Source organism: Cydia amplana, chromosome 10, assembly GCF_948474715.1.
Source record: "Cydia amplana chromosome 10, ilCydAmpl1.1, whole genome shotgun sequence".
Classification (NCBI taxonomy): domain Eukaryota; kingdom Metazoa; phylum Arthropoda; class Insecta; order Lepidoptera; family Tortricidae; genus Cydia; species Cydia amplana.
In genome coordinates, this window is record NC_086078.1 from 17,596,873 (window position 1) to 17,621,241 (window position 24,369).

General features: G+C 40.8%; 1 protein-coding gene across 1 annotated transcript in view; it reads right to left on the minus strand.

Moving 5' to 3' along the window:
* Window positions 1-4,173: 4,173 nt before the first annotated feature.
* Window positions 4,174-24,369, minus strand: part of LOC134651715 (tetratricopeptide repeat protein 7B) — a 37,817-nt gene continuing 17,621 nt past the window's right edge. The window contains exons 9-17 of the mRNA XM_063506817.1: window positions 23,631-23,752; window positions 17,023-17,139; window positions 14,510-14,659; window positions 12,725-12,928; window positions 11,471-11,621; window positions 10,283-10,433; window positions 7,800-7,881; window positions 6,407-6,512; window positions 4,174-4,370 (exon numbers count right to left, since the gene is read on the minus strand). Coding sequence (XP_063362887.1) covers window positions 4,174-4,370; window positions 6,407-6,512; window positions 7,800-7,881; window positions 10,283-10,433; window positions 11,471-11,621; window positions 12,725-12,928; window positions 14,510-14,659; window positions 17,023-17,139; window positions 23,631-23,752 — 1,280 coding nt within the window. The remainder of the gene's footprint in view (window positions 4,371-6,406; window positions 6,513-7,799; window positions 7,882-10,282; window positions 10,434-11,470; window positions 11,622-12,724; window positions 12,929-14,509; window positions 14,660-17,022; window positions 17,140-23,630; window positions 23,753-24,369) is intronic.

The following is a 24,369-nucleotide window of genomic DNA, read 5'->3' on the forward strand; positions in this document are numbered from 1 at the left end:
TCATACTAAATCAATTTTATTTAGTCAATTAAAGTTCAAATGATTTTAATAATAATTAGGTTTGGAAGAACTTGACGTCCCTTTGCGTGTCGAACCACAGATAAGATAATGAATTGAATTTGGACAACCCTAAATAGCCGAAAGGGATAGTACCATAATATAAGAAAGGGACACGTGATTCGTCCCTGAATCGATGACAAACTTCGGTTTTGTAGGAAGTTGCTTTTCTGTACGATAGTACTATGTATTACTTATCCTGTGAATATAGTTATAATTTTTTAAGATGTCTAAATTGTAGAGGATTTGTCACATTTCTTACGTTACTACATCCACATCCGTTTTTGTTTATGAATATTTAATTCCATGCAATAAATTAAATACTTTTCTGAACGGGTTGATAAGGTTATCTTAATATTGGATTATACAGCGAATTAAAATATCAAATGAATGAAATATTACTATAAAGATAACACATAATCTGTTTATTATCTGCATTCGATCAAATAGTTGTAGACTGTATTGTATTTGATTATTTTAATAGGATTATTTCGGTGCGTAATATTTGTAATAATAACATTTCGCGTAGTTCAATTTTCGGCTAAAATATAAAACTAAGAGTCTTGGTAAATAATTCCTTGTCTATGTTTTTTATGATATAGGAGGCAAACGAGCAGACGAATCGCCTGAGGGTAAGCAATTACAGTAGCCCATGGACACCTGCAACACCAAGGTTGCAAGTGCGTTGCCGGTATTTAACATAGGTATATGAGTACTCTCTTTTCTTGAAGTATAGGTCCGGAAATACCGCGAGCGATAGTTTCTTTCACAGTTTAGCTGTGCGAGGCAGTTAGTTTCTGGAGAAACGCACAGTTGAGGACTGCCAACCAACGAGGCGCGACTTGCGCCATTCCACTAACCCGGGGTTAACCGGTTAAACCTGGAGTTACCATGGTTACCAGTACAATTTGACAATGGATAAACGGTTTAACCGCTTAACCCCGGGTTAGTAGGATGGTGCAGGTGGCCCTTAGTTGTTCAATATCGGAGGTTTGAAGGTCGTATTGACATAATTTGATAGACTGGACGGGCTTAAATACATCTATTCCTACACACCAACTACGAATCCTACTTTTTTATAATTCAATATTGTCAAGAACTACCTCCAAAATAACAGGAAGTAGAATTTTAATATAGTTCATTTTTTTAAGCATTAGAAAGAACTTGAAAGAAGGTAAGCGATTTTGACATGTCTTTTAATTGAAAAACACTTTTTAAAAATCAATAACTATTACTTATGAAAGCAGAAGACTATAAAAGATCGTATTATGTTCATAATTGTTACATATTTACCGTAACTTATTTTTAAAATGTGTTTTTCAATTAAAAGACACATCAAGATTGTTTACCAAATTTTTAATGCTAAAAAAAACGAAGTATAGTCATATATACACAAGAATTAGTTGTAACAAGTAAAAATACATGAAATATCCAGTGTAATATTTTACCTTTTCTAGGGTTCCGTATCAAACAAACAGACAAATGGCCTGATGGAAAGCAACGTCAGAGGGATTGCAAGTGCGTTGCCGGCGTTTAAGATGAGAGAACGGTTTTTTCTTGAAGGTTTGAAGGTTGTATAGGTCCGGAAACCGCAAGCGACAGTCATTCCACGGTTGAGCCAGGCGTGGCTCACTCCGCGATTACGTCCCGTCGCTATAAGTACATGCGGCCCACACCAATTTTGGTGTCTAGCCACAGTAGTTGCTGCGCACTGCTACGGAACGGACGCCTGCTCGCGCTTGCGCCACCTAGCGGTCATATCTGTCGTAATATACGCGTTTTGTTGGAGTGAACCTTCTGTACCTAGTATTTATTCTGTGGTTTAGCTGTGCGAGGCTCCCAATCATCTAAAGCTTTGGTTTCCTCCGATAGCGGTGCCGTCATATAGCGGCCGTCTCCATACAAATACTACGACATCCATATTTAGCCGTATTATTTAGTATGGAGACGGCCGCTATATGACGGCACCGCTATCCTAGGAAAACCGATCTTAAGTGGTGAAAACAGAAATGCCATCGAGTAGAATTTATAGAGTTATATTTTTTTAGTTTTTTACTCTAACCAAATTCACGCTAATTAGCCAAGCAAAAATAGATCTTATTGCTTTTAAGATAGGTACAGGTCAATTCCAATGCCACTATAAATTAACATACTATGTATATTTAATTATTTATCAGTCTGAGAAGTATTCTTACGTAGAACAATTTGAGAAAATAGTGCATTCTGAAAAAAAAATACAGTAAGATTGTATGTAATGCCTCAATGTTGAAACGTATGATCATTTACTGTACAGTCGCCATCATATATATCGGAGCGGCCAAGGCGCTCACAAATATCTGAACACGCCTCTATTGTCAAGGCGTTAAAGTCGTGTTCAGATGATTTTGAGCACCTCGGCCGGTCCGATATATCTGATGGCGACTGTTATCAGATAGTAACATCATATGTACACTTTTACAGTATATATGATGCTATTTTACCGCACTAAACCGCAAAATTTAAAGGGTCAATTATTCATATATTATGTACTGTAAAACGTTGTATGATAAACGTTGGAATAGGTAATTCGCAACTTGTGTCGATTTAAAACAATACCTTCGATCGTGTTTTAATTTATCGCTACTCGTTGCGAATTTCCCACTTTTCGCAATTGTATCGTAATGTACTATTAAAAACCTTTTGAAGAAAATGTTTTTTTTTAAATCGTCAGATTTTAGTTTGTCGTTTTAATTACATTATTTTGTTCGTTAATTTTATTTGTTATCTGTACTAGCAAGCGTTATCAGTGATACCCGAGACCCATTTTTAAGAAAACAAGAGCGCGTCAAGGTAATTTTGAACACTTCGCCCGCTTAGCAATTTCTGGTGACTATACATCGATGATCGGCAAGGCTCGGAAAAACGCCCGTCATTTTGAAAACAAATCATTATTTAGATAATTTAGGAGTAATTTACGAGACGAAAACGTTCTTATACGGTCTACGGATGTTATCGGGGCATATTTAATCGTTGACATGGTATACAGTATACAGACATCTGTGTTGTACGGAACAGGGTAAAGTTTTCAAAATATGGGTGTTTTTCTGAGCCTCGATCGGGTAAGATACTAATATTTCCTCTTAGTAAACAGCCGTGCATATCTGTGTATATGTCGCAGTCGGATCTTATAATCCGCCGTATTATATAACGGCTAGCCGTTTTACAAAACAGGGGCGTTTTGAAATGCGGCGGTTCGACGATTAACCGGATTGAATGCGGCTGAATGAAAATCCGCCGGAATGTATTCGGCGCCATACGTTCTTCAATACGGTTAGCCGTAATGTAATACAGCGAGTCATTAGCCGCCGCTTTGACAGTTTTTAGTTCCCATTTTTAACACTCGTGGCGCTGCCTGACATAACAACAACAAACTATGAAAAACGCTGGGGTGTCCATCAAATCTGGAGTTCGTCGGACGGTTTCTTTTCAAAAAACATTTCCTTCGCAACTTAACTAGACGGAGCCCTATTTCTGAGTGGTTTGCCCTTCGGGCATCTAAAGCTACCTAACAAACCTAACCTACCTACCTATTGATTTAGTGAGAGATGTCCGTGAAAACATTACACTTTGGGGAAAAAAGCGTAGGTAGGTAAGTAGGTTAGGTTCGTTGGGTAGCTTCAGATGCCCGAAGGGCAAACCGCCCAGAAATAGGAGCCCCGCTTGCGGGGCTCCGTCTATTTAAGTTGTGAAGGAAATGTTTTGGAAAAGAAACACATGTAGTGCGGTGAGCCCATGGTAAAAATAAATTAAATTGCAAACATTGTCAAACTCCGGTTACGTAGACGACCGAAAGAACTGGTCACTCTACAATCTAAATAGTAGATACGATGCGGCTAAACGTAGGCCGCCTTATTGAAGAACGTATCGCAATGACAATCCGGCTAATCGTCGAACCGCCGCATTTCAAAACGCCCCTGTTTTGTAAAACGGCTAGCCGTAATGTAATACGGCGGATTATACAATCTGACTACGACATATATATGGCCACGAATAGGTTCAGTAAAGCGTCAGTCGAATGCTGAAAGATACACAATGTGAACTGGTAACTACAGTTACCAGGGCCGTGGGTTGTGGTCCTCAGAGCGGCAGGTGTGCGAGCGGATGTAGCGCGAGCGCGGCGGCTGCGGTGTCGGCTGCGGCCGCGTGCTCGTGCAGCGCGGCGAGCACTAGCGCCAGCCGCCGCCACGTGTCGGCGCGCAGCGGCTCGAGTGCCGCCGCCTCGCGCAAGGTCTTCTCGGCCAAACGTAACCAGCCCAGGTTGTAGTACGCTGCGCCTGGAACATTGTACGTTATGTTGACTCTCGCTTTTTTAGGGTTCCGTAGCCAAATGGCAAAAAACGGAACCCTTATAGATTCGTCATGTCTGTCTGTCACAGTCACTTTTCTCCGAAACTATAAGAACTATACTGTTGAAACTTGGTAAGTAGATGTATTCTGTGAACCGCATTAATTTCACACAAAAATAGAAAAAAAAAAACAATAAATTTTTGGGGTTCCCCATACTTAGAACTTTTTTCATCAAACCCATACGTGTGGGGTATCTATGGATAGGTCTTCAAAAATGATATTGAGATTTCTAATATCATTTTTTTCCAAACTGAATAGTTTGCGCGAGAGACACTTCCAAAGTGGTAAAATGTGTGTCCCCCCCCCCCCCTGTAACTTCTAAAATAACAGAATGATAAAACTAAAAAAAATATATGATGTACATTACCATGTAAACTTCCACCGAAAATTGGTTTGAACGAAATCTAGTAAGTAGTTTTTTTTAATACGTCATAAATCGCCTAAATACGGAACCCTTCATGGGCGAGTCCGACTCGCACTTGGCCGCTTTTCTCTACCTGTGCGCGCCCCGATGCCGAGCTTGGAATCGAAGCCCAACCGGGCGGTCTAGCATGAGTTGCGTTCTCGCGCGCATACTTGAAATTGCGCTAGATCTATGAAGTGACGCGCGAAAACGCAACTCATGCTAGCAGGTCAGAGGGGCGTCCCACCCGCGGTCTAATTTCGCGGTCGCGGACATTTAATAAACCATCAAACGACAAATTGATGCAAAGCAATTTGACCCATACTAATCTACACCGTGTTTTTATTGAATTCCGTTAACTTCGGGGTATGGTTAAGTACGTTTAAGAGTTCTAAACGGCATAGTTAATTTAAAAAAAAAAATTTTTTTTTGCCTTTTTTACAAAAAAAAATTAAGTTTATAAACTAATTGAATGTAGCATATAGCGTTGTTGTAACACGGGCTTTACATTTAACTCAACCAAACAATTGAAATCTGTGACATATCAATGTCATTTCGAACATCGATCGACCGAGATTGTACTTAAGTTTAGTAGCAAATGTATGAACTCATTCTAAACACTAATCAATATGAAAACCGGCCCTAAGGCAAGTGTACACGCTTGTAGAGGCCTTATAGGAAAAAAATAAATTATTGATTATCTCCGAAATGGAGTTAATTAGAATATCGGTGTCTTTAAGAAAGTTACTTGATTTAAGCTCAGGAATGTACCCTTGAAATTAACGGAAATAAAAAAAAACACGGTGTATAGTAACACACGTGTGATACTGAGTAACTCCGACCTAAATTGAATTAATATCACGTGTGTGATACTAGGGCGCTCCACGGGTTAAACGACGCGCCTAGTCTTATGTGATTCCCTTTTCCAGCGTCGACATTCCACAGAACAATCTCTACAGATCTGTCAAATTGGTCTTTCGATACTTGATTTGTATACAATGTCCCCACTCTGAACCAGGGATGTTGCGGATGCAGATTTTTTTGACATCCGCGGATGCGGATATTTAAAGGCTCACATCCGCGGATGCGGATGTCAAGATTAGGTACTTAGAAAACGTCAAATACTACATTTTTAGTATTTTTTTATTAAAAAAAAAACGAAACGTTTAGTATTTGAGCAAGAATATAGGTGCGTTATATTTAGTAAACAGTAACTAGACGATTTCGTTATAGGTAATGACGAAATTACCTAGCACTTACGCCGCCGCTAAGACGTTCCTGTACCGACTTGTTCGACATCCGCATCCGCATAAGCTCCGCATCGATTTTATGCGGATGCGGATGCAGATGCGGATGTTGAAAATAATGCGGAAGTTCCGCGGTTGCGGATGCGGATGCGGATGCAGATGCGGATGTTGAAAATAATGCGGAAGTTCCGCGGTTGCGGATGCGGATGCGGATGCAGATGCGGATGTTGAAAATAATGCGGAAGTTCCGCGGTTGCGGATGCGGATGCGGATGTTCGCAACATCCCTGCTCTGAACAAGTCTAGTGACTTACCTAAATGCACAATACTGTCGAGATGGGTGGGGTGTAACGCTAACGCGTTTTGGAAACACTGTCTCGCTTCCTCCCACTCTTGGCTCGCTTCGTGAACTAAGCCTCGCTGAAAAACATAAATAGGTATAAAATAAAAATATATTTACACACGTATATAATATATTTACACAGTTTGAAATGTTACATATTGTAAGTATTTGAGAGACCGTACTTGAATAATCGATGTTAAACTTTTTCATGTTCCGTTCCTTTAGTTCATAGAAAAAGGCGGCAAATTAGAAAAATAGAATAGAATATAATATAATTTATTCGTAAGCACAAACAATACATAATATAAAAGAAAACACAAAATAAGATTAAAGTGCCACGAAATGGCCTCATCTCAGCATGTTACTAGCACACGTGTCTTGGTAGGGCGCTCCACGGGTTAAATAAAAGTTACACAACATAACGACTATATTAAATTAAATTAAGACTATTTATACATATAAAACAAGCATCGCGAAAGCGAAATGTGGGCGCGAAGGGTCGATTTCCATCCAAATTTTGAACTTCGCGCCTTTTTCTACTGGTATAGATTGCCAAACTATTATCGAATAATGTTATATAAGAGTAGTTATTATTATTATTTATTGAACACAATGTAAGCTTACAGTTTTAGACCAAATCACTTACACGCTAGGAAAAACAGATACATTGTCAATATACATGCTAATTAATTAAGGACAATTAAAAACATACAAAAATATAAAATCATTGCAACTCTGCGCTGTCGCTAATACTACGAATGCCTAGGAACAGCTTCAGGTCATCAGCGAAAAGAAGACATTTAGCAGCACTGATTGTGTCCGGTAAGTCATTTATCATAAGGAGAAAAAGAGTAGGCCCCAGGGTACTGCCCTGACTCACACCAGACAGCGTACAGTAGTCATTAGACTCGAAGCCGCCCACCCTGACGTACTGCTGCCTGCCACTCATGTAATTAGCAAAGAAATCTAATAGCTTTGGTGTGAAGCCCGCTAGCGCCAGCTTGCTCAGCAAGACGTCGTTATCGACCAGGTCGAATGCCTTTCTGAAGTCGAAATACGCAGCATCGACCTGGTGTCCTTCATCCATCTCTTTGCGTACATAGTCAGCGAGGGCAACGAGATTCGTGACTGTAGATCGCGACTTACGGAAGCCGTGCTGACTGGGATGCAAGCGATTAGCCACCTGTAGACTTATTTGGCGGTTAAGCATGATTTCAAATATTTTACCAAACACAGGAAGAACAGCTATAGGCCTAAAAGAAGTAATATCTGTATTGTTACCATCCTTAGGAACCGGTGTCACCCTAGAAGTTTTCCAGCGATTTGGATAGGCGGAGTGATTGAGTGAGAGATTATATAGTTACCGTGTACAAGACTTCGTGGCTGGCGGGCGTAAGCGCCGCGGCCTCGGCCACGCAACCCGCCGCCGCCGATATGCGGCCGAGCCTGCAACAACACTACTGTCAGGACTAGGGTTTGCACGACGGATCCGAAATGTATGGGAAGATCCGGATCCAGATCCGGATAATTTCATACATCTCCGGATTGCAAACCCTAGTCAGGACGCCTTTCCTAACCTAATTTCATACAGTGGACCATAGAGATTGAGATTGAGATTGAGAAATTTATTTATAAAATCATAAATAATTTTACACGTCACAAAGCTATATACATAATTATTAATTTATCACTAGATTAAATAATATCATTTTTGGACATCGGCAGTTCTCAACATAAATTCACTTATAGTGTAACAAGCCAAACCAATTAACATTTTCTTAAGTCTAATTATAAATATTGCCTCACTAGCTGAGTTAATGACCTCTTTCGGAAGTGTGTTATAAATTCATATGTGGAGAATAGTTATTTGTACAACAAGAAATCAAAGTTTGATATTTCTTCCGAGTGCTTATTTTGAGTCCCGTGCAAGCGAAAGATTCTATACTAGATTCACGAGTGTAGCGAGTGAATCTAATTTAGAATCTTGAGCGTAGTAAGGGACTCAAAAGCGCACGAGATGTAAACAACTTTGATCTCGTGTAGTTCACAAAACTTTTCACCTCAGCAGTGAGAACATATTAGAGAACCCGAAAAATGTATTCCTTCTTCATCACTTACCTATTCACTCATGTTTTCTTAAGATATACCAACAATTAAGTTTTCACCTCAGCAGCTCGAACAAGGGTACTGTGCTACTTAAAAACAGTGAGCAAAATCGCATTTTGCTCACCGAGTGAGCAAAATCGCATTTTGCTCATTTTGTCTCACTCAGTGAGCAAAATGCGATTTTGCTCACTGTTTTTAAATAGCAAAGTACCCTTGTACGAGCTGCTGAGGTGAAAAACATATTAACTCTCAGTTGAATGAGACGAAACAACAGTTTGTTATACATTATTTTGAACTTTAATCCCAATATCAACCTTCGTGCATTCCGACAAGGTTCACAATGACGCGCCGTACACGATAGGCGTGGCGTACAAAGGGTTAAATCTCAATACAACATTCTATTTTCAACGTCTACTATAGGTAATACCAATATCGCAGAAAAATGGGCTGTAGTAACGACCTAACTGTACATCGGTGGACCTTATTACAACAGACATAAAGTCCACCGATGTACAGTTAACAGTGTGGGCGATGGTACAACAGTCAATGTATTCGCTCCACTCGATAAGCGCCAGCGGAATCTGCTCTTACCAACGCTATAAACTAATGGCGTTATTCATAAACGGCTGCTAACTTAATCAGTTGATGATCGTCTATCTGTCGTTATGCCATAGAGAGGGACGAACGACGATCATCAGCTGATTAACTTAGCAGACGTTTATGAATAACGGCGTATGTGTATAATTTAGGAAATGCAAATCGGTTATTTTCGGTTATTTTTTGTATGGAAATAATCGGTTATTAACCGAAATCGCGGTTATTTCCATACAAAAAATAACCGATTTGCATTCCCTAGTATAATTACAAATGTAACCTGAGACACAAGTCAGCCAGTAGCAGCCTCGGATAAGGCTCGCTCCACGCGATAAGCGCCAGCGGATTCCGCTCTTACTGACGCTATAAACTAGGTATAATTATAACTGTTACCTGAAGACAAGTCAGCCAACAGCAGCCACGCCTGCGCTCTGTGCGTGGCGAGCGGCGGCCGCGTCTCGGATAAGGCTCGCTCCACGCGATAAGCGCCAGCGGATTCCGCTCTTACTGACGCTATAAACTAGGTATAATTATAACTGTTACCTGAGAGACAAGTCAGCCAACAGCAGCCACGCCTGCGCTCTGTGCGTGGCGAGCGGCGGCCGCGTCTCGGATAAGGCTCGCTCCACGCGATAAGCGCCAGCGGATTCCGCTCTTACTGACGCTATAAACTAGGTATAATTATAACTGTTACCTGAGAGACAAGTCAGCCAACAGCAGCCACGCCTGCGCTCTGTGCGTGGCGAGCGGCGGCCGCGTCTCGGATAAGGCTCGCTCCACGCGATAAGCGCCAGCGGATTCCGCTCTTACTGACGCTATAAACTAGGTATAATTATAACTGTTACCTGAGAGACAAGTCAGCCAACAGCAGCCACGCCTGCGCTCTGTGCGTGGCGAGCGGCGGCCGCGTCTCGGATAAGGCTCGCTCCACGCGATAAGCGCCAGCGGATTCCGCTCTTACTGACGCTATAAACTAGGTATAATTATAACTGTTACCTGAGAGACAAGTCAGCCAACAGCAGCCACGCCTGCGCTCTGTGCGTGGCGAGCGGCGGCCGCGTCTCGGATAAGGCTCGCTCCACGCGATAAGCGCCAGCGGATTCCGCTCTTACTGACGCTATAAACTAGGTATAATTATAACTGTTACCTGAGAGACAAGTCAGCCAACAGCAGCCACGCCTGCGCTCTGTGCGTGGCGAGCGGCGGCCGCGTCTTGGTCCGCGCCGACACTGAGGACGCGCCCTCAGATAAGGCTCGCTCCACGCGATAAGCGCCAGCGGATTCCGCTCTTACTGACGCTGTTAATCAGAAATATTTTGGCAATTTATTTATTTATTGTATGGCATTATACAGTGATGATGAATAATGAAGCTTCTTAACAAAAACAAGCAACAACGGTTGCACTCCAGGAGTGCCGATAGAAGTGAAAACTCACCTCACTATGTTACCGACGCCCGGTAACACGATACATACGTTTAGCGGAGTTATTCTATTTATTTATTATATATTATTATCATTCTCAAATAAGATCACACTTTTTCATTGACATGTTTATTTACATACTGCCATGACAACGTCAAATTATTTGAACATAGGTAAAGAGTCTTGAAAAGGAGTCCGCAACATAAATGTCAAATAACATTGAGTTTTTCTTTATTGATTTAAATGACATTTAAATTATGAGTGGCCACCTTACGGGGCTCACGGTCACGTGATCGCCTTGCACCCCTTACGGTCACGTGATCGCCTTACGCTGTCTCGAGTTTATCATTTTTTCCCCACCTCAAAAAGTGCCCAGCGCCGCTAAAAAAGTTTTCACTTCAAAAATATCTGTGTAAAGCTTTGGATTCCTCCGAAAACGGTGGCGACATGTGGAAAGTACCACGGCGTCATAACACACCGTCAGCCACCAAGGTCAAAGCGGCAAATTTGAAAAATGTAGGCGCGAAGGAATAACGTCCCATAGAAAATTTGAATTTCGCGCCTTTTCCTACTGACAAGATTTGCTTGATCATCTATAATATACTTGGAGGATGAAATATCATCAGAAGAGGAAAATAATCGTAGTACGGAATCATTTATTCAAATCTCGTGTCATTTATTCAAAATGGCGTCACCGCTATCTAATAAAACGTTCACGAGACAAGGTCATGGCGGCCGTCATCTTACGTTACGTTGACAATCAACGTAACGTAACGCCGTCTAGGAAACCGCGCCATCTTGTTTACATAGACAACGTTCTAGTGACGTCAGTCAACGCTATTAGCGGCCGTAATATGACGGCACCGTTTTCGGAGGAATCCAAAGCTTTAGTATAAAATGGGCCCTAACTTACGCGCATGCGTGGTGCTATGCAGGTCCGTCTGCCCCGAGTCCGACAGAGCGTCTAGCTCCGCGTATCCGTTCCGCTCGTCCGATTCCGCTTCCGCTTCCGCTTCCGCGCTGTTCAGCAGCGTGAGCAACTCCTTACCGGTAGCCAACGCCGCCTAGATAAGGAAATCTTGTGAGACTACCTCAATAAAAACCAAATTCAATTGATATAAAATCGGAAAATTAGCTGTACAATGGGTTGGCAAAGTATTTAGCAGATGCACAGACAATCCAACCTCTAGACATAGCATAGTCGCGCTACCCCCTCTGCCACACATACGGTAGCGTTACTCCATCTTCGAGTCAATCCTGTGCCGTGATTGGTCCGTGTTTTTGAACGGACCAATCACGGCACGGGATTCGCTCACCTCGTCCCCCCGCACCCCCGTATTTTTGGCAGCATCGGTTTCATGAAAGAATTGGCCTAAGCTCAGTCTAGAGGTTGGATTGTCAGTGAGCAGATGGCGCCATCATAGCTCCTGTCAATGCCTAGAATTGTGTAAAATTTTTGTTTTTTTTTAATGCCCCGGACGCCAGTTTTTAAGCCAAATCTCATAGAAAAAGGCGCAAGCTACGACGGCGACATCTATGCAAACCTTTGGCAGTTGGCAACCCCATTGGCTAATTGACCGAAGCGTAGCGAAGGTCTACGTTTGACTCGGGCATTTTGCTTTTGTATGTCCGGATGTTCTCCTCTACAGGTCACAATTCTCAACCGATTCTTGTGAAATTTTGTGACCAGATTCTATGAGTAAATAATTTTTTTTTGTCGATCCCGTTTTTGGAAATTTTCAAAAATGGAGGAGTTGTGATACCTCGCGCTTAAACAAATAGTCGTATCGATATCATAAGAGTATTTTCTTTTTGAGACATATTTACATAGTAAATGGCAAAAAATGCAGAAAAATTGTATTGCTGGTTTAGGCGGTATTTAGATATTTCGTTTGTACTCGAGCATGAGTAGCCGAATTTCGTCACCTTAGTTAAGAATTATCATGGCGCATTTTGTAAACAATCGCTTTTTTTGTTTGCACACAGAAAGTCTGGGTTCGATCCCCAGTAAGACATAACTTTTTGTATTCTTTTTTTTTTCACTTAAACTTCGTATTTTTTTTTAAATATAATCGTGCACGGTCCCAATAAGCTATGCTCGCGAGGTCTACAGCTCACAGAGCCACTAGTATTTAACAGTTTGATTTAGTAGGAGGGAGACACTTACCTCTCCACTCTCCCAGACCAACTGCAACGCACACAGCGCCCACAGCGGCCATAAAGCGCTCGGGTATCTGGCCCTCGCCAGCCTCGCCGCGGCTAACGCCCTCGCCCCTCTCGGCCCCGCGGCGGCGCACGACCACAGCGCCGTGGCGAGGCGCAGCCCGCCGCCGCTCTCCGAGTGAGCGTTTAGGCACGCTCGGGTCGCGTCCTGAAATCATGAATGAATGAATGAATGAATAAATTAATATAGTTGAGACAAAAAGACAGAGAAATTTTATTTAACACCAAATACATACATTAACAAATTCATTGCCACTCAGCCAAAGGGGCTGTCCATAAATTGGGTCTCTATTGTTTCCCAAATAGTTTTAAGCCATAATGCATTGTTTGCCCGAATTTTCGTTAGTCATAATTCATTTGGTTCAGAAACGCGTCACTTTTCAGGATTGCCATAAAACAAACCTAACCTAACCGAACCTATCTATAGGATAACCTAACGAAAATCCTGAAATGTTAACGGTTTCAGTTTTATGACTAATGATAATATGACAAACAATACAGTATGACTTAAAACTATATGGGAAACAACGGGACCCCCCCATAAATTACGTCATCTATTTTTGACGATTTTTGACCCCCCCCCTTAAAATCATCCAAATATGCTTCGAATGACCCCGTTTCCTCCTACGTCTTGCTACCATCATCCGATGTCCAGACCCCCCCCCCCCCCCCCTAATTAGAAATGACGTAATTTATGAATAGCCCCAAACAAGACACCCGCGCCAGGCCATAGAGTCAGACCAAGAAAAGTCTGCAGCGGATTTGATAGCCCACGCAGTGCAAGTGTTATTTACACGTCATAATTTCATAGAAGTTTGACGTTTAAAATAACACTGGCACTGCGAGGGCTGTCAAATCCGCTGCAGACTTTTCTTGGTCTGACTCTAGCAATTTCGTCATATAAAACTGTAGTGCGACGATCCCGACTATCGGGTCGCCCGGCCTGGGAACGAATCAACGTCAAGTCATAAAATACCCGATAGTCGGGTTTTCGGCACTGAATGTGTTAAAAATAAAAAAAAGGAAACATCGAGTATTATATACTAAAATGGAAAAAAGAAACTGTAAGTGTACTAAAATGGAAAAAAAACACATTTTTTTTTCGTATAACACGTAAAGTCTCCGTCAATAGAACTTGCTAACTATGTAAACAAACAACATAACTTTGTTTTATCACTGTTTCTCCTTGAATTTTCACACCACCTCATCAAACACCATTGAAACCATACACATATACACTATTCAACCGGTTCGTCCCGTAAAATACATAAATAAATAACTGTATCTTGGATATTGAATTAAAAGTTTAAAATGGTTTCATAAGTTAGGTTATTAGGACCTCATGGAATGACGTTTTTGTTTCCTTTAAATTCTACAATTGTCTATGATGGGTAGTGTTGTGACTAAAGTTTGTGATATAAACCCGCTACACACTACCCAACTCACGCTCTGTACCTACCGCCGCGGTTGTAAAATACATCAATACATCATTCTTAAGTACCAATTTGTCTTCTCATCGTGATTAAACAAATTAAAAATAAGTTACTAATTGTTTTTCACTTTTGGTATTTTATTATTCGATATGGTTTGACATTAGTAAAGTAGTAAGTAAGAGTCTTGCCCATTACTAGTAAATTCATAATTCAGAGACAATTTCAATATGGCGGTTTGTTTACATAGTTAGCAAGTTCTATTGACGGAGACTTTAGACACATATATTACAATTTACCATAGCATCATTCAGCCTCCCCTGTTGCATATACGCCACCGCAAGATGGTAGAACGCCAAATGATCGTTACCGTCCAATGTGACTGATCGTAATAGAAGCTTCAGGCATTTCTCATTCGCCGCGTCCTTGTCCACGCGAGAATTTGTTTTCTGAAAGTACAATAGCGTTTACAAACACTGAAAAAGCTAAGTGCGAATAGGGATGTTGACAATTTTTTGGAACTGGTTTCATTTTGTAGATAGACACGTAATAATTACAGAAAAAAATATTAAAAAAAATATATTCATTAATTTTGAATAAAAAAACATGTATAATAAGTTTCGTGTTTAAATTTCGCGCCTAAACGCTCCAAACTGTCACGTGACCTTGATGACGTAACGGCGTTTTAAACAAACTGCTGTCAGTCATTTTTTTAAATTCTTTATATGGCAACTGACAATTTTTTTTTAAAGCCTTAACACACTACCGCATCGGACAGCGACCTTCTTTCTCGCTCTAACTTATAGCTGCGTCCTTAACGCACCACCTTACACACTATCGATTCGTGCGCCGCACCGCACCAAGATCGCGTTTCGGTACGATAATCTGTAGACACTTAGGCAGGTTTTATAACTTGTCTTTGGTGATTCCACTGTGATTACGTCACGCGCTCCGATTGGCGTTTGCAGTCACGTGATACTGGGCATTATTTTAAATACTTTTGATTATTTTAAATTAATTTATTACGCATATTTACACTTGCAAAATATGATTTTCCGCGTTCTAATATTCCCTGCTATGGTAAAAACATAACATGTTATATATTGGCGATTCATGTCAACATCCCTATTTGACTCCCATAAAATCACCAAGTAACTTTATCCTGTGTCCGAGTTTGTTGCCGGTCCCATATTGGGATATCCTCCTCCAATTGAGGGGGGATTTAAATCTTCTCGAGGCAAAGAGGGTTGGAGCCGGTGTAGCTTTATTTGACGTTCATAAGCGCATTGTAATATGCCTACTTGAATAAATTATCTTATCTTTATCTTTTATCTAAAGCTCTGCTGGTTCATTTTCAATAGGGAGTATTACTGCAATGTTTTGCCCCCAGAGTGCAGCACTAGCGCCTTTAATAAACCATAGAGTAACTTATATATGTCACCGTAAAATTGTAAACACTCGTCATATTATAATCTCGCTAGTTACATTATAAACTGACGGTAGGGAGATTATAATCAAACCTAACCTAACTTACGTTACATTATATAGTTTGTAGCTTTCTAATAGACCCCGGAGGCTAATCCTATTGTCTATTGTTAAGAAAAATCGCTCGTGCCACGTGCCACAACCACCTGCATAAAAAATCGGTACTTCGGTTACTGAGTGCCGGCGAGTCGAACGCTACAGAACCAGTCTAAAATGTGTCATCGAGATGCGTAACAAAGGCGCGTTATCGGAGAGCGCACCTACACTGGTTTTTTGAGCGTTGGACTAGCCCGCGCTCAGGTGCCAAATGGAATAATTTACTGAACGGTTTTACTGAACAATATACAATAGGATAAGCCTTCGGGCTCTACTAGAAAGCTACAAACTATAAACTAACGGGTTCACAATCTTACGGTGTCATATATACTGTACCTTAAACTGTTTTTGGGCAAGTTTTTACAGACACTCAAATATGACATTGATACATAACGGCGGTTTGTTTACAAAGGACCTACCGGGAAACGCGAAATCGAAACTCAGCTATCTGCCTCTTTATCGCTCGAATATGCAAGTGATAGAGAGGTTAGATAACAAAATGTCGACTCTCTCGTTTGCGGTAGACCCTTAGATTGTAACTTATTGTAGGAGTGGCGCCCCCACAGACAATCCAACCTCTAGACATAGCATAGTCGCGCTACCCCCTCTGCCACACATACGGTAGCGTTACTCCATGTTCGAGTCAATCCCGTGCCGTGATTGGTCCGTGTCTTTGAACGGACCAATCACGGCACGGGATTCGCTCACCTCGTCCCCCGCACCTTAGTATTTTTGGCAGCATCGGTTTCATGAAATAATTGGCCTAAGCTCAGTCTAGAGGTTGGATTGTCAGTGGGCGCCCCCTACGCAGACTTTCGCGTAATATTCCCTATTATTAAATGAAAAGAAACATGGTTAGTACAAAAAAAACGACGGGTTGCACTCAGGGAGTGTCGGCAGAAGTGAAAACTCAATGCACTATGTATAATTGAGGTTAACGCCATCTAGCGTCAGCGTTAATTACTTGAAACCCCTAAGCACATCACTGTTAGTACTCTAGAGCGAAACTCACTAGATGGCATTTAAATCAATAAAGAAAAACTCAACGACATTACATGTAACAGTTTTTCGATCAGGTCACGTGTCCGTTTTACGGTCACGTGATCGTCTTACGGTCACGTGATCGTCTTACGCTGTCTCGAGTTTAACATTTTTTCCCCGCCTCAAAAAGTGCACAGCGCCGCTAAAGAAGTTTTCACTCCAAAATCATTTATTATAACTTGAAAATGACCTGCGCCATCATTTGGTACCCGATGCCGCAGTAGAGACAGCACCTCGCCAACATCGGCCCGTTTCTTTCCTCTTCTATCGCTAATGCTTGTTCTGCTAACTCTATGCCATCTTCTATCTGAGGATACAAAATTACTAAGTTAAAAACAGCTACGTTATCTTCAAATAATTCTTAGAGGATATAACTAAACGGAGTAGTCATTAACAGGCGTTCCCCTCTGTCGAAAATAGGCGGCCAATGGTCATACACAATGTATCGACTGACGTTTATCTGGCATGGCTATTTTTACGTTACGTCATAGAGAAAAAAAAAGCGGCCAAGTGCGAGTCGGACTCGCCCATGAAGGGTTCCGTATTTAGGCGATTTATGACGTATAAAAAAAAAACTACTTACTAGATCTCGTTCAAACCAATTTTCGGTGGAAGTTTACATGGTAATGTACATCATATATTTTTTTTAGTTTTATCATTCTCTTATTTTAGAAGTTACAGGGGGGGGGACACACATTTTACCACTTTGGAAGTGTCTCTCGCGCAAACTATTCAGTTTAGAAAAAAATGATATTAGAAACCTCAATATCATTTTTGAAGACCTATCCATAGATACCCCACACGTATGGGTTTGATGAAAAAAAAATTTTTGAGTTTCAGTTCGAAGTATGGGGAACCCCAAAAATTTATTGTTTTTTTTCTATTTTTGTGTGAAAATCTTAATGCGGTTCACAGAATACATCTACTTACCAAGTTTCAACAGTATAGTTCTTATAGTTTCGGAGAAAAGTGGCTGTGACATACGGACGGACAGACAGACGGACAGACGGACAGACGGACAGACAGACAGACAGACATGACGAATCTATAAGGGTTCCGTTTTTTACCCTTTGGGTACGGAACCCTAAAAAATACATAGAGTGCTCACTCCATACATCAGTTTTAGTACCAAAAAGACTATTAGCATCTAGCATCGAGTAGCGGAGCTATCAGTACTGCTACTTGACAATAGATGTAGCACCGACCGGAAAGTCTTATGCTGTTGAGATAAGACTTTCCGGTAGGTGCTACATCTATTGTCAAGTAGCAGTACTGACAGTTCCGCTACTCGATGCTAGATGTAGACACTGAAATTAATAGTCTTAACTGATGTATGGAGTGATCACTCTATGTATTTTTTTCTCTATGGTTACGTATACATTTGACGTGCCCCTTCCCCGCAAAAATTGGCAGACTGTTTTGTACAGAAAATTACAGACAAGGCGTCTCCATTTGGTTATATCCTCTAAGAAATAATTAGGTAGGTAGGTAAACCAAATTGTAATCTACGTTTTCTGTTCATATTCAAATTCTAATATTATATTATATAAAGGGAAACAGCGTTTATTCAATTAAATGTTAATTGATTTCAAATATGAATTAGACTAAATTACTCTACAGAAGTTACATTGCAGTTGGCTGCTGTACTGTACTTGCTGTCGGTACGAGATAACAGAACACTAATTACAAAATTAAACTGTTTTTACGTGACATGCTGTTGTTTACGTGATCTCACACACACATTTCAAGCTAAAGCTAAGACAACACCTTGTTCATCTGCTCCGTTGTTTTTAATTGTAAAATAATGTAAATAAGTGACTTTTTAATCATTCTACCAATAAAATCTGTAGTGTGTGTAGTGACCTACTCAATACTTTTTACCCAGCACAAAACGGACAAGTAATCAGTGAGTAAATACAATAAATCTAAAACAAATTACTCGTCTGGCCCGCAAGTAGTCAGCCGAGTACCCGCTTTATTCGAGTCAAAATCTTGTGCGCTTTACCTGAAAGCGCTTGCAGCGCTGCACACCAAATAGAAAAAACGACTCGACATAATGCCGTATATCTGTGGTGGGTGTAATGAAGAAATAAAACGACTGCGCGTTGCGTGTCCCAAATGTAAAAATAGCTTTCATCAATCGTGTGTAGGTTACAAAGGACCTCTAACTCTACCGGCGAACAAAATTTCTGCAGATTGGCTCTGCCCTGATTGCACCATAAAAATTCCGCGCGTGGGTGACAACTCCAGCACGCCGGCACGAGGGCCGGCGCCTGATACTAACACTACCAACCCGCCGACGAGCGAGGCGAGTTCAGAAACGTGCATTGACTCTGAGACCGAGAACGAGGACCCGTCTGGGACCCCGGGGGCGCGTAATACCGTCTATCTGGATGATAAGGTTACCAGTGCAATCCGCCTTGAAATAAGAAACGCTCTTAAGACTGAAGTTTCCATATTAATCAGAGGCATCCTGAAAACTGAACTAGCACCGATTCGACAGGACTTGCAAGAACTAAAGCAATCAGTGGAGTTCAACAGCAATAGGCACGACGAGTTTGAAAAATCTCTGAATTCGCTAGACGTGAAAGTTAAAGCAATTGACTCTTCTGTCAACCAAATTCAGCCGACAATACAGAGCCTGGAGGATCGCGTTAACGACCTTGAACAGCAGCTACGCGAATCGAATTTGGAGTTTCACGGAATAACCGAGTACAATAGTGAAAAACTGAGCAACGTGATTCTAAAGGTAGCTGAAACAGTTTCTTATCAGCTTTCGGAATCAGACATTGTTCATTGCACTCGTGTGGCAAAGCTAAACCGGGAGAGCAAGCAGCCGCGTACAGTGATTTTAAAACTGAAGAATCGACTAAGCCGCGACGAGTTTTACTCGGCTGTTACCAGGTATAACAAGGCCCACCCGTCTGACAAGCTAAACACGTCCCATCTCGGACTGGCTGGCGAGAGGTCACCAGTATTCGTGTCCGAGCATCTGTCGCCATCAAATAAGAGGCTGCACGCAGCTACTCGCATTAAATGTAGAGAGGCCCAATATAAATTTGTGTGGGTACGGAACGCTAGAATTTACGTCAGGAAAAACGAATCATCGCCGCCAATAATTATTAAAAATCTGTCAAATTTGGACTCGCTTTAAATTTAAATTTAGATTTATTTTGTAGATATTAGGTAAATTTGATTTATATATTACCGCTAATTAAGTAAGGTGGCTCTATCTCTGTACTATCAGAACGTACGTGGACTTAGGACGAAATGTTTGGATTTATTTAACTCTGTTTTAATAAATAACTATGATGTAATATGTCTAACTGAGACGTGGCTAGATGAATCTATTAACTCTATTGAGTTATTTGATGATAGATATATGGTATACCGTCGAGACCGTTGTGCTAGTTTTAAAAATTACTTCTCGAAGGGGCATGGTGGTGGCGTCCTGGTAGCAGTATCCACTAAATTTTCTTCTGAGCATAAACAACATTGGCAGTCATCAATAGAAGATCTGTGGGTTACAGTTAACCATAATGGTATGAAGCTCAATCTTTGTGTGGCTTATTTGCCATCTTACATCCCTCCTGACCTGTTTGAATGTTTTCTGAACAACTGTGAGAGAAACGTGATCGCTTCTCATAATAATTCCAAGACAATAGTGTTAGGTGACTTTAATTTACCGAATATAACATGGCAGAATGGCTCCTTTGATATCACTAATGTTCATTTAACAAATGATCCCAAGTGTTTGGCATTAAGTGATTTCATGGCTGCAACCGAACTGGTTCAAATTAATACTTTAAAAAATATGAATAATCGCATTCTTGATTTGGCTCTGGTTCACTCGGATATAAATATCAGTGTCAATCAAACAAACTCCTTAAGTCGCATTGATTCTCATCACCCGCCTTTTGAAATTGCAATTACAGTCTTAAAGCAACGTACACTTAAGGCAAATGCGTCATTGCCTCGTTACCTGTTTCGTAAAGCTGATTATACTAAATGCTTATTGGAGCTAACTAGAGTCGACTGGGATAGCCATTCAAATTTGAGCTCCGACAGTTTTCTACAGTTGCTTTATAATACTATATGGTTAACCATAGAAAATAATGTTCCTAAGGCTAGGACTCGAAATACTCGATATCCGGATTGGTTCACTAAAGATCTGGTGAAACTATTTAAAGAGAAAGATAAGCTACATCGGAAATACAAGAAATATAAAAATCCAAGAGACTATGACGCATTTTCTGTACTCAGACAACGAGCTAAGGAACAAGTCACTATCTGTTTTGATTCTTACATATCACGTATAGAAAATGAATTGAATAATAATATAAAAGCATTCTGGCGCTACACTAAATCAAAGAGGGCCACTAACCAGATTCCCCAACGTCTTGTGCATAATGAAACAGCTGCAGAGAATGGTGAAGACATTGCCAACTTATTCGCTAACTACTTTTCCTCTGTTTACACAACTTCTGATAATCCCACCTATGAACCTGATTTTCCGGAGAGTAATTATTGTTTGAACACAATTGCATTTACTGAGGGGGACGTTTTAAACAGGCTCAAATCTTTAAATCCGGATAAAGGTGCCGGGCCGGATGGCTTACCTGCTATATTTATAAGATCATGTGCTGAAGCGTTAGCAAAACCCTTGTACATTGTTTTCCGTAAATCGCTGGAGGAAGGCACGTTCCCCGATCTCTGGAAATTGACTAAAATTACTCCTATCCACAAAGGTGGGGATAAAAGCAAGGTGTCAAACTATCGCCCTATCAGCATACTAAACTGCTTCGCCAAGGTATTTGAAGGTGTCGTTTTCACTAAGGTTTATAATCACTTTGTCCATTTGCTTAGTCCGTGCCAACATGGGTTTGTAAAGAAGCGTTCAACGTCAACTAACCTTCTTTCCTATGTGCAGGAGTTGTGTTTGTCCTTTCAAGCAAAGAAGCAAGTCGATTCCATTTATACAGATTTTGCTAAGGCGTTCGACAGAGTGAACCATGCCATACTGTTGAAAAAACTGAATCATCTTGGAATCCATGGAAATTTACTGCGTTGGTTTGAGTCCTATCTCTATCGACGTTCCCAAATCGTTAGCATTTATGGTTATGACTCTATTCCATTTATGGCTGAATCAGGCGTGCCGCAGGGCTCTAATCTGGGCCCATTATTATTTGTTTTTTTCGTAAATGATCTTTTAAATAGGATTAAATCACAATGTCTTGCATACGCAGATGATATAAAAATCTTTAAAGTCATCAATACTGAAAATGATTGCCTCATTCTCCAGGAAGATATTGACCTAATATTTGATTGGTGCACCACTAACCTCATGTTTTTGAATATTGATAAATGTCAGTCAATTACATTCACTAAAAAAAAACAACTGGATTGATCACGAGTATAATATTAATGGCAAGCGATTAGTAAGGGTTGCTTCCATTAGAGATCTCGGGGTAATATTGGATAGTGAATTGTCGTTCCGTTGTCACTATGAACATATGCTGTCGAAATGTAATCGCATGCTTGGTTTTATCAAGCGAACCGCTAAACCTTTCAAAGTGTCATACAGCCTAATTGTTCTATACTCCGCGTTAGTACGGACTACGCTCGAATACTGCTCGTCGGTTTGGCAACCAGTTTATAAGACACACTCTGATAGATTGGAATCAATACAGGCAAAGTTTCTACGATATCTTTCCACTAAAAATAAAACACGCCGAGCGCTTCCCGAATATACAGATAGACTTTCAGCATATAATTTAAAATCACTATCGTCCCGACGCGACGTCGTTGATCTAGTTACACTTCATAAAATTGTGCATGGTGGTCTCGACAGTAACCTCATGGATTATGTCTCCATTAGAGCCTACAATAAGAGAACACGGAATCGAGAATTGTTTGCCTTGCCTATGGTTCCTAATAACAATGTATCCAATAATGCGCCTATCTTTAGAATGTGTCGTTTATATAATCGTTTGGATATTGATTTAGATATTTTAGACATTTCTTTACCTAGGTTCAAAAATGTTTTGTTGTCCCAAAATTGTAAGTAAATACTTATTATTTTATCGTGTTAACTATTTATTGTACTATACTATATTCTTTTATTACCTTTAATAACAGAAGATTATCTTAGTCAAGACTTGTATTTAGCTTAATAATTATTCCATGATAATGTTGTGTACAATTATAATCGTAATGTAAGTAATGTATAAGTTGCTTATGTGAGAAATATGTTACAATGTTGTTTGCCTGCATTATGTTATTGTACCTATTTAAATAAAATAAAATAAAATAAATAAAATAAAATCTCAAGTCTGCCGGGCTGACACATGATTGGCGCGACAGTATGTCGCCCGCGAGGTAGACTACCGGTCCATCTTTAATTAATAAAATTATAAAGACTAATAATGTGCTAAGCCCGGTGCTCATTAATTATGATTATGTCGACTTACCCATGAAGCGCCAGCGGTAAGAGCGTGCGACTTGCAATCCGGAGGTTGCTGGTTCAAACCCCGGCTCGTACCAATGCGTTTTTCGGAATTTATGTACGAAATATCATTTAATATTTACCAGTCGCTTTGGAAAACATCGTGAGGAAACCGGACTAATCCCGATAAGGCCTAGTTTACCCTCTGGGTTGGAAGGTCAGATGGCAGTCGCTAGTGCCTACGCCAATGCCTGGTATTAGTCGCCAAGCGGACCCCAGGCTCCCATGAGCCGTGGCAAAAGCCAAAAATGCCGGGACAACGCGATGAAGGTGATGATGATATGTCGACTTACCCATCCGCTTCTATAGCATGTGTCTGCCCCGAGCAGCCTTAAGGCTGCGTCTTGTGGAGTAAGTGGCGCGGCTCGCTTCATGACCGAGTGCGCGCGCACACCCGCCGTCCAAGCCGTGCTGCCTACGAGATATATATATTTACTTAAGAGCCAACAGGAGTGGTCATTTCTCCATACAAACGTACTCGACTGTTTCCTCCGTGGGTTTTGAAGCTAGAGCAATGATTTTTTCAACACAGATTAATATTGTCAATATCTGTGTCGGACCGTTTTGCTTTTTTTGATATTTTTGCTTTTTAAGGCGCTAGAGCCTTCAAAAATGGCCAAAATGGCCTAATTGACTATGCCGCAATGAGAGGCGTGCTATTCAAAACTGATATGAATTAGTCAAAAAAGCAAAACGGTCCGACACAGATAATGTCATAATCATTTAGATTCCCAAATTTGGTTACGATTGGTTAAGTTTTGGAGGAGGAAACAGTCGAGTACGAAACCTCGATTTTTGAGATTTTTACGCAGGATTTTTCGCCTTGTCCTTATCGCACTAGTTTTAGGAGCCGCTTCCGTTAGCGAGACGGGTATATTTACCTAAAATATTTAAATCTTAGCTCCTGTTGGCTCTTAATTAGGCAACAAACAGTAATTTACAAAAATCATGGATTCTGACTCTTGGAGACCCTATACATCTCTAAGGATAATTTGATAAACTATGTTATCTTATAGTTCTGACACTTCCCAC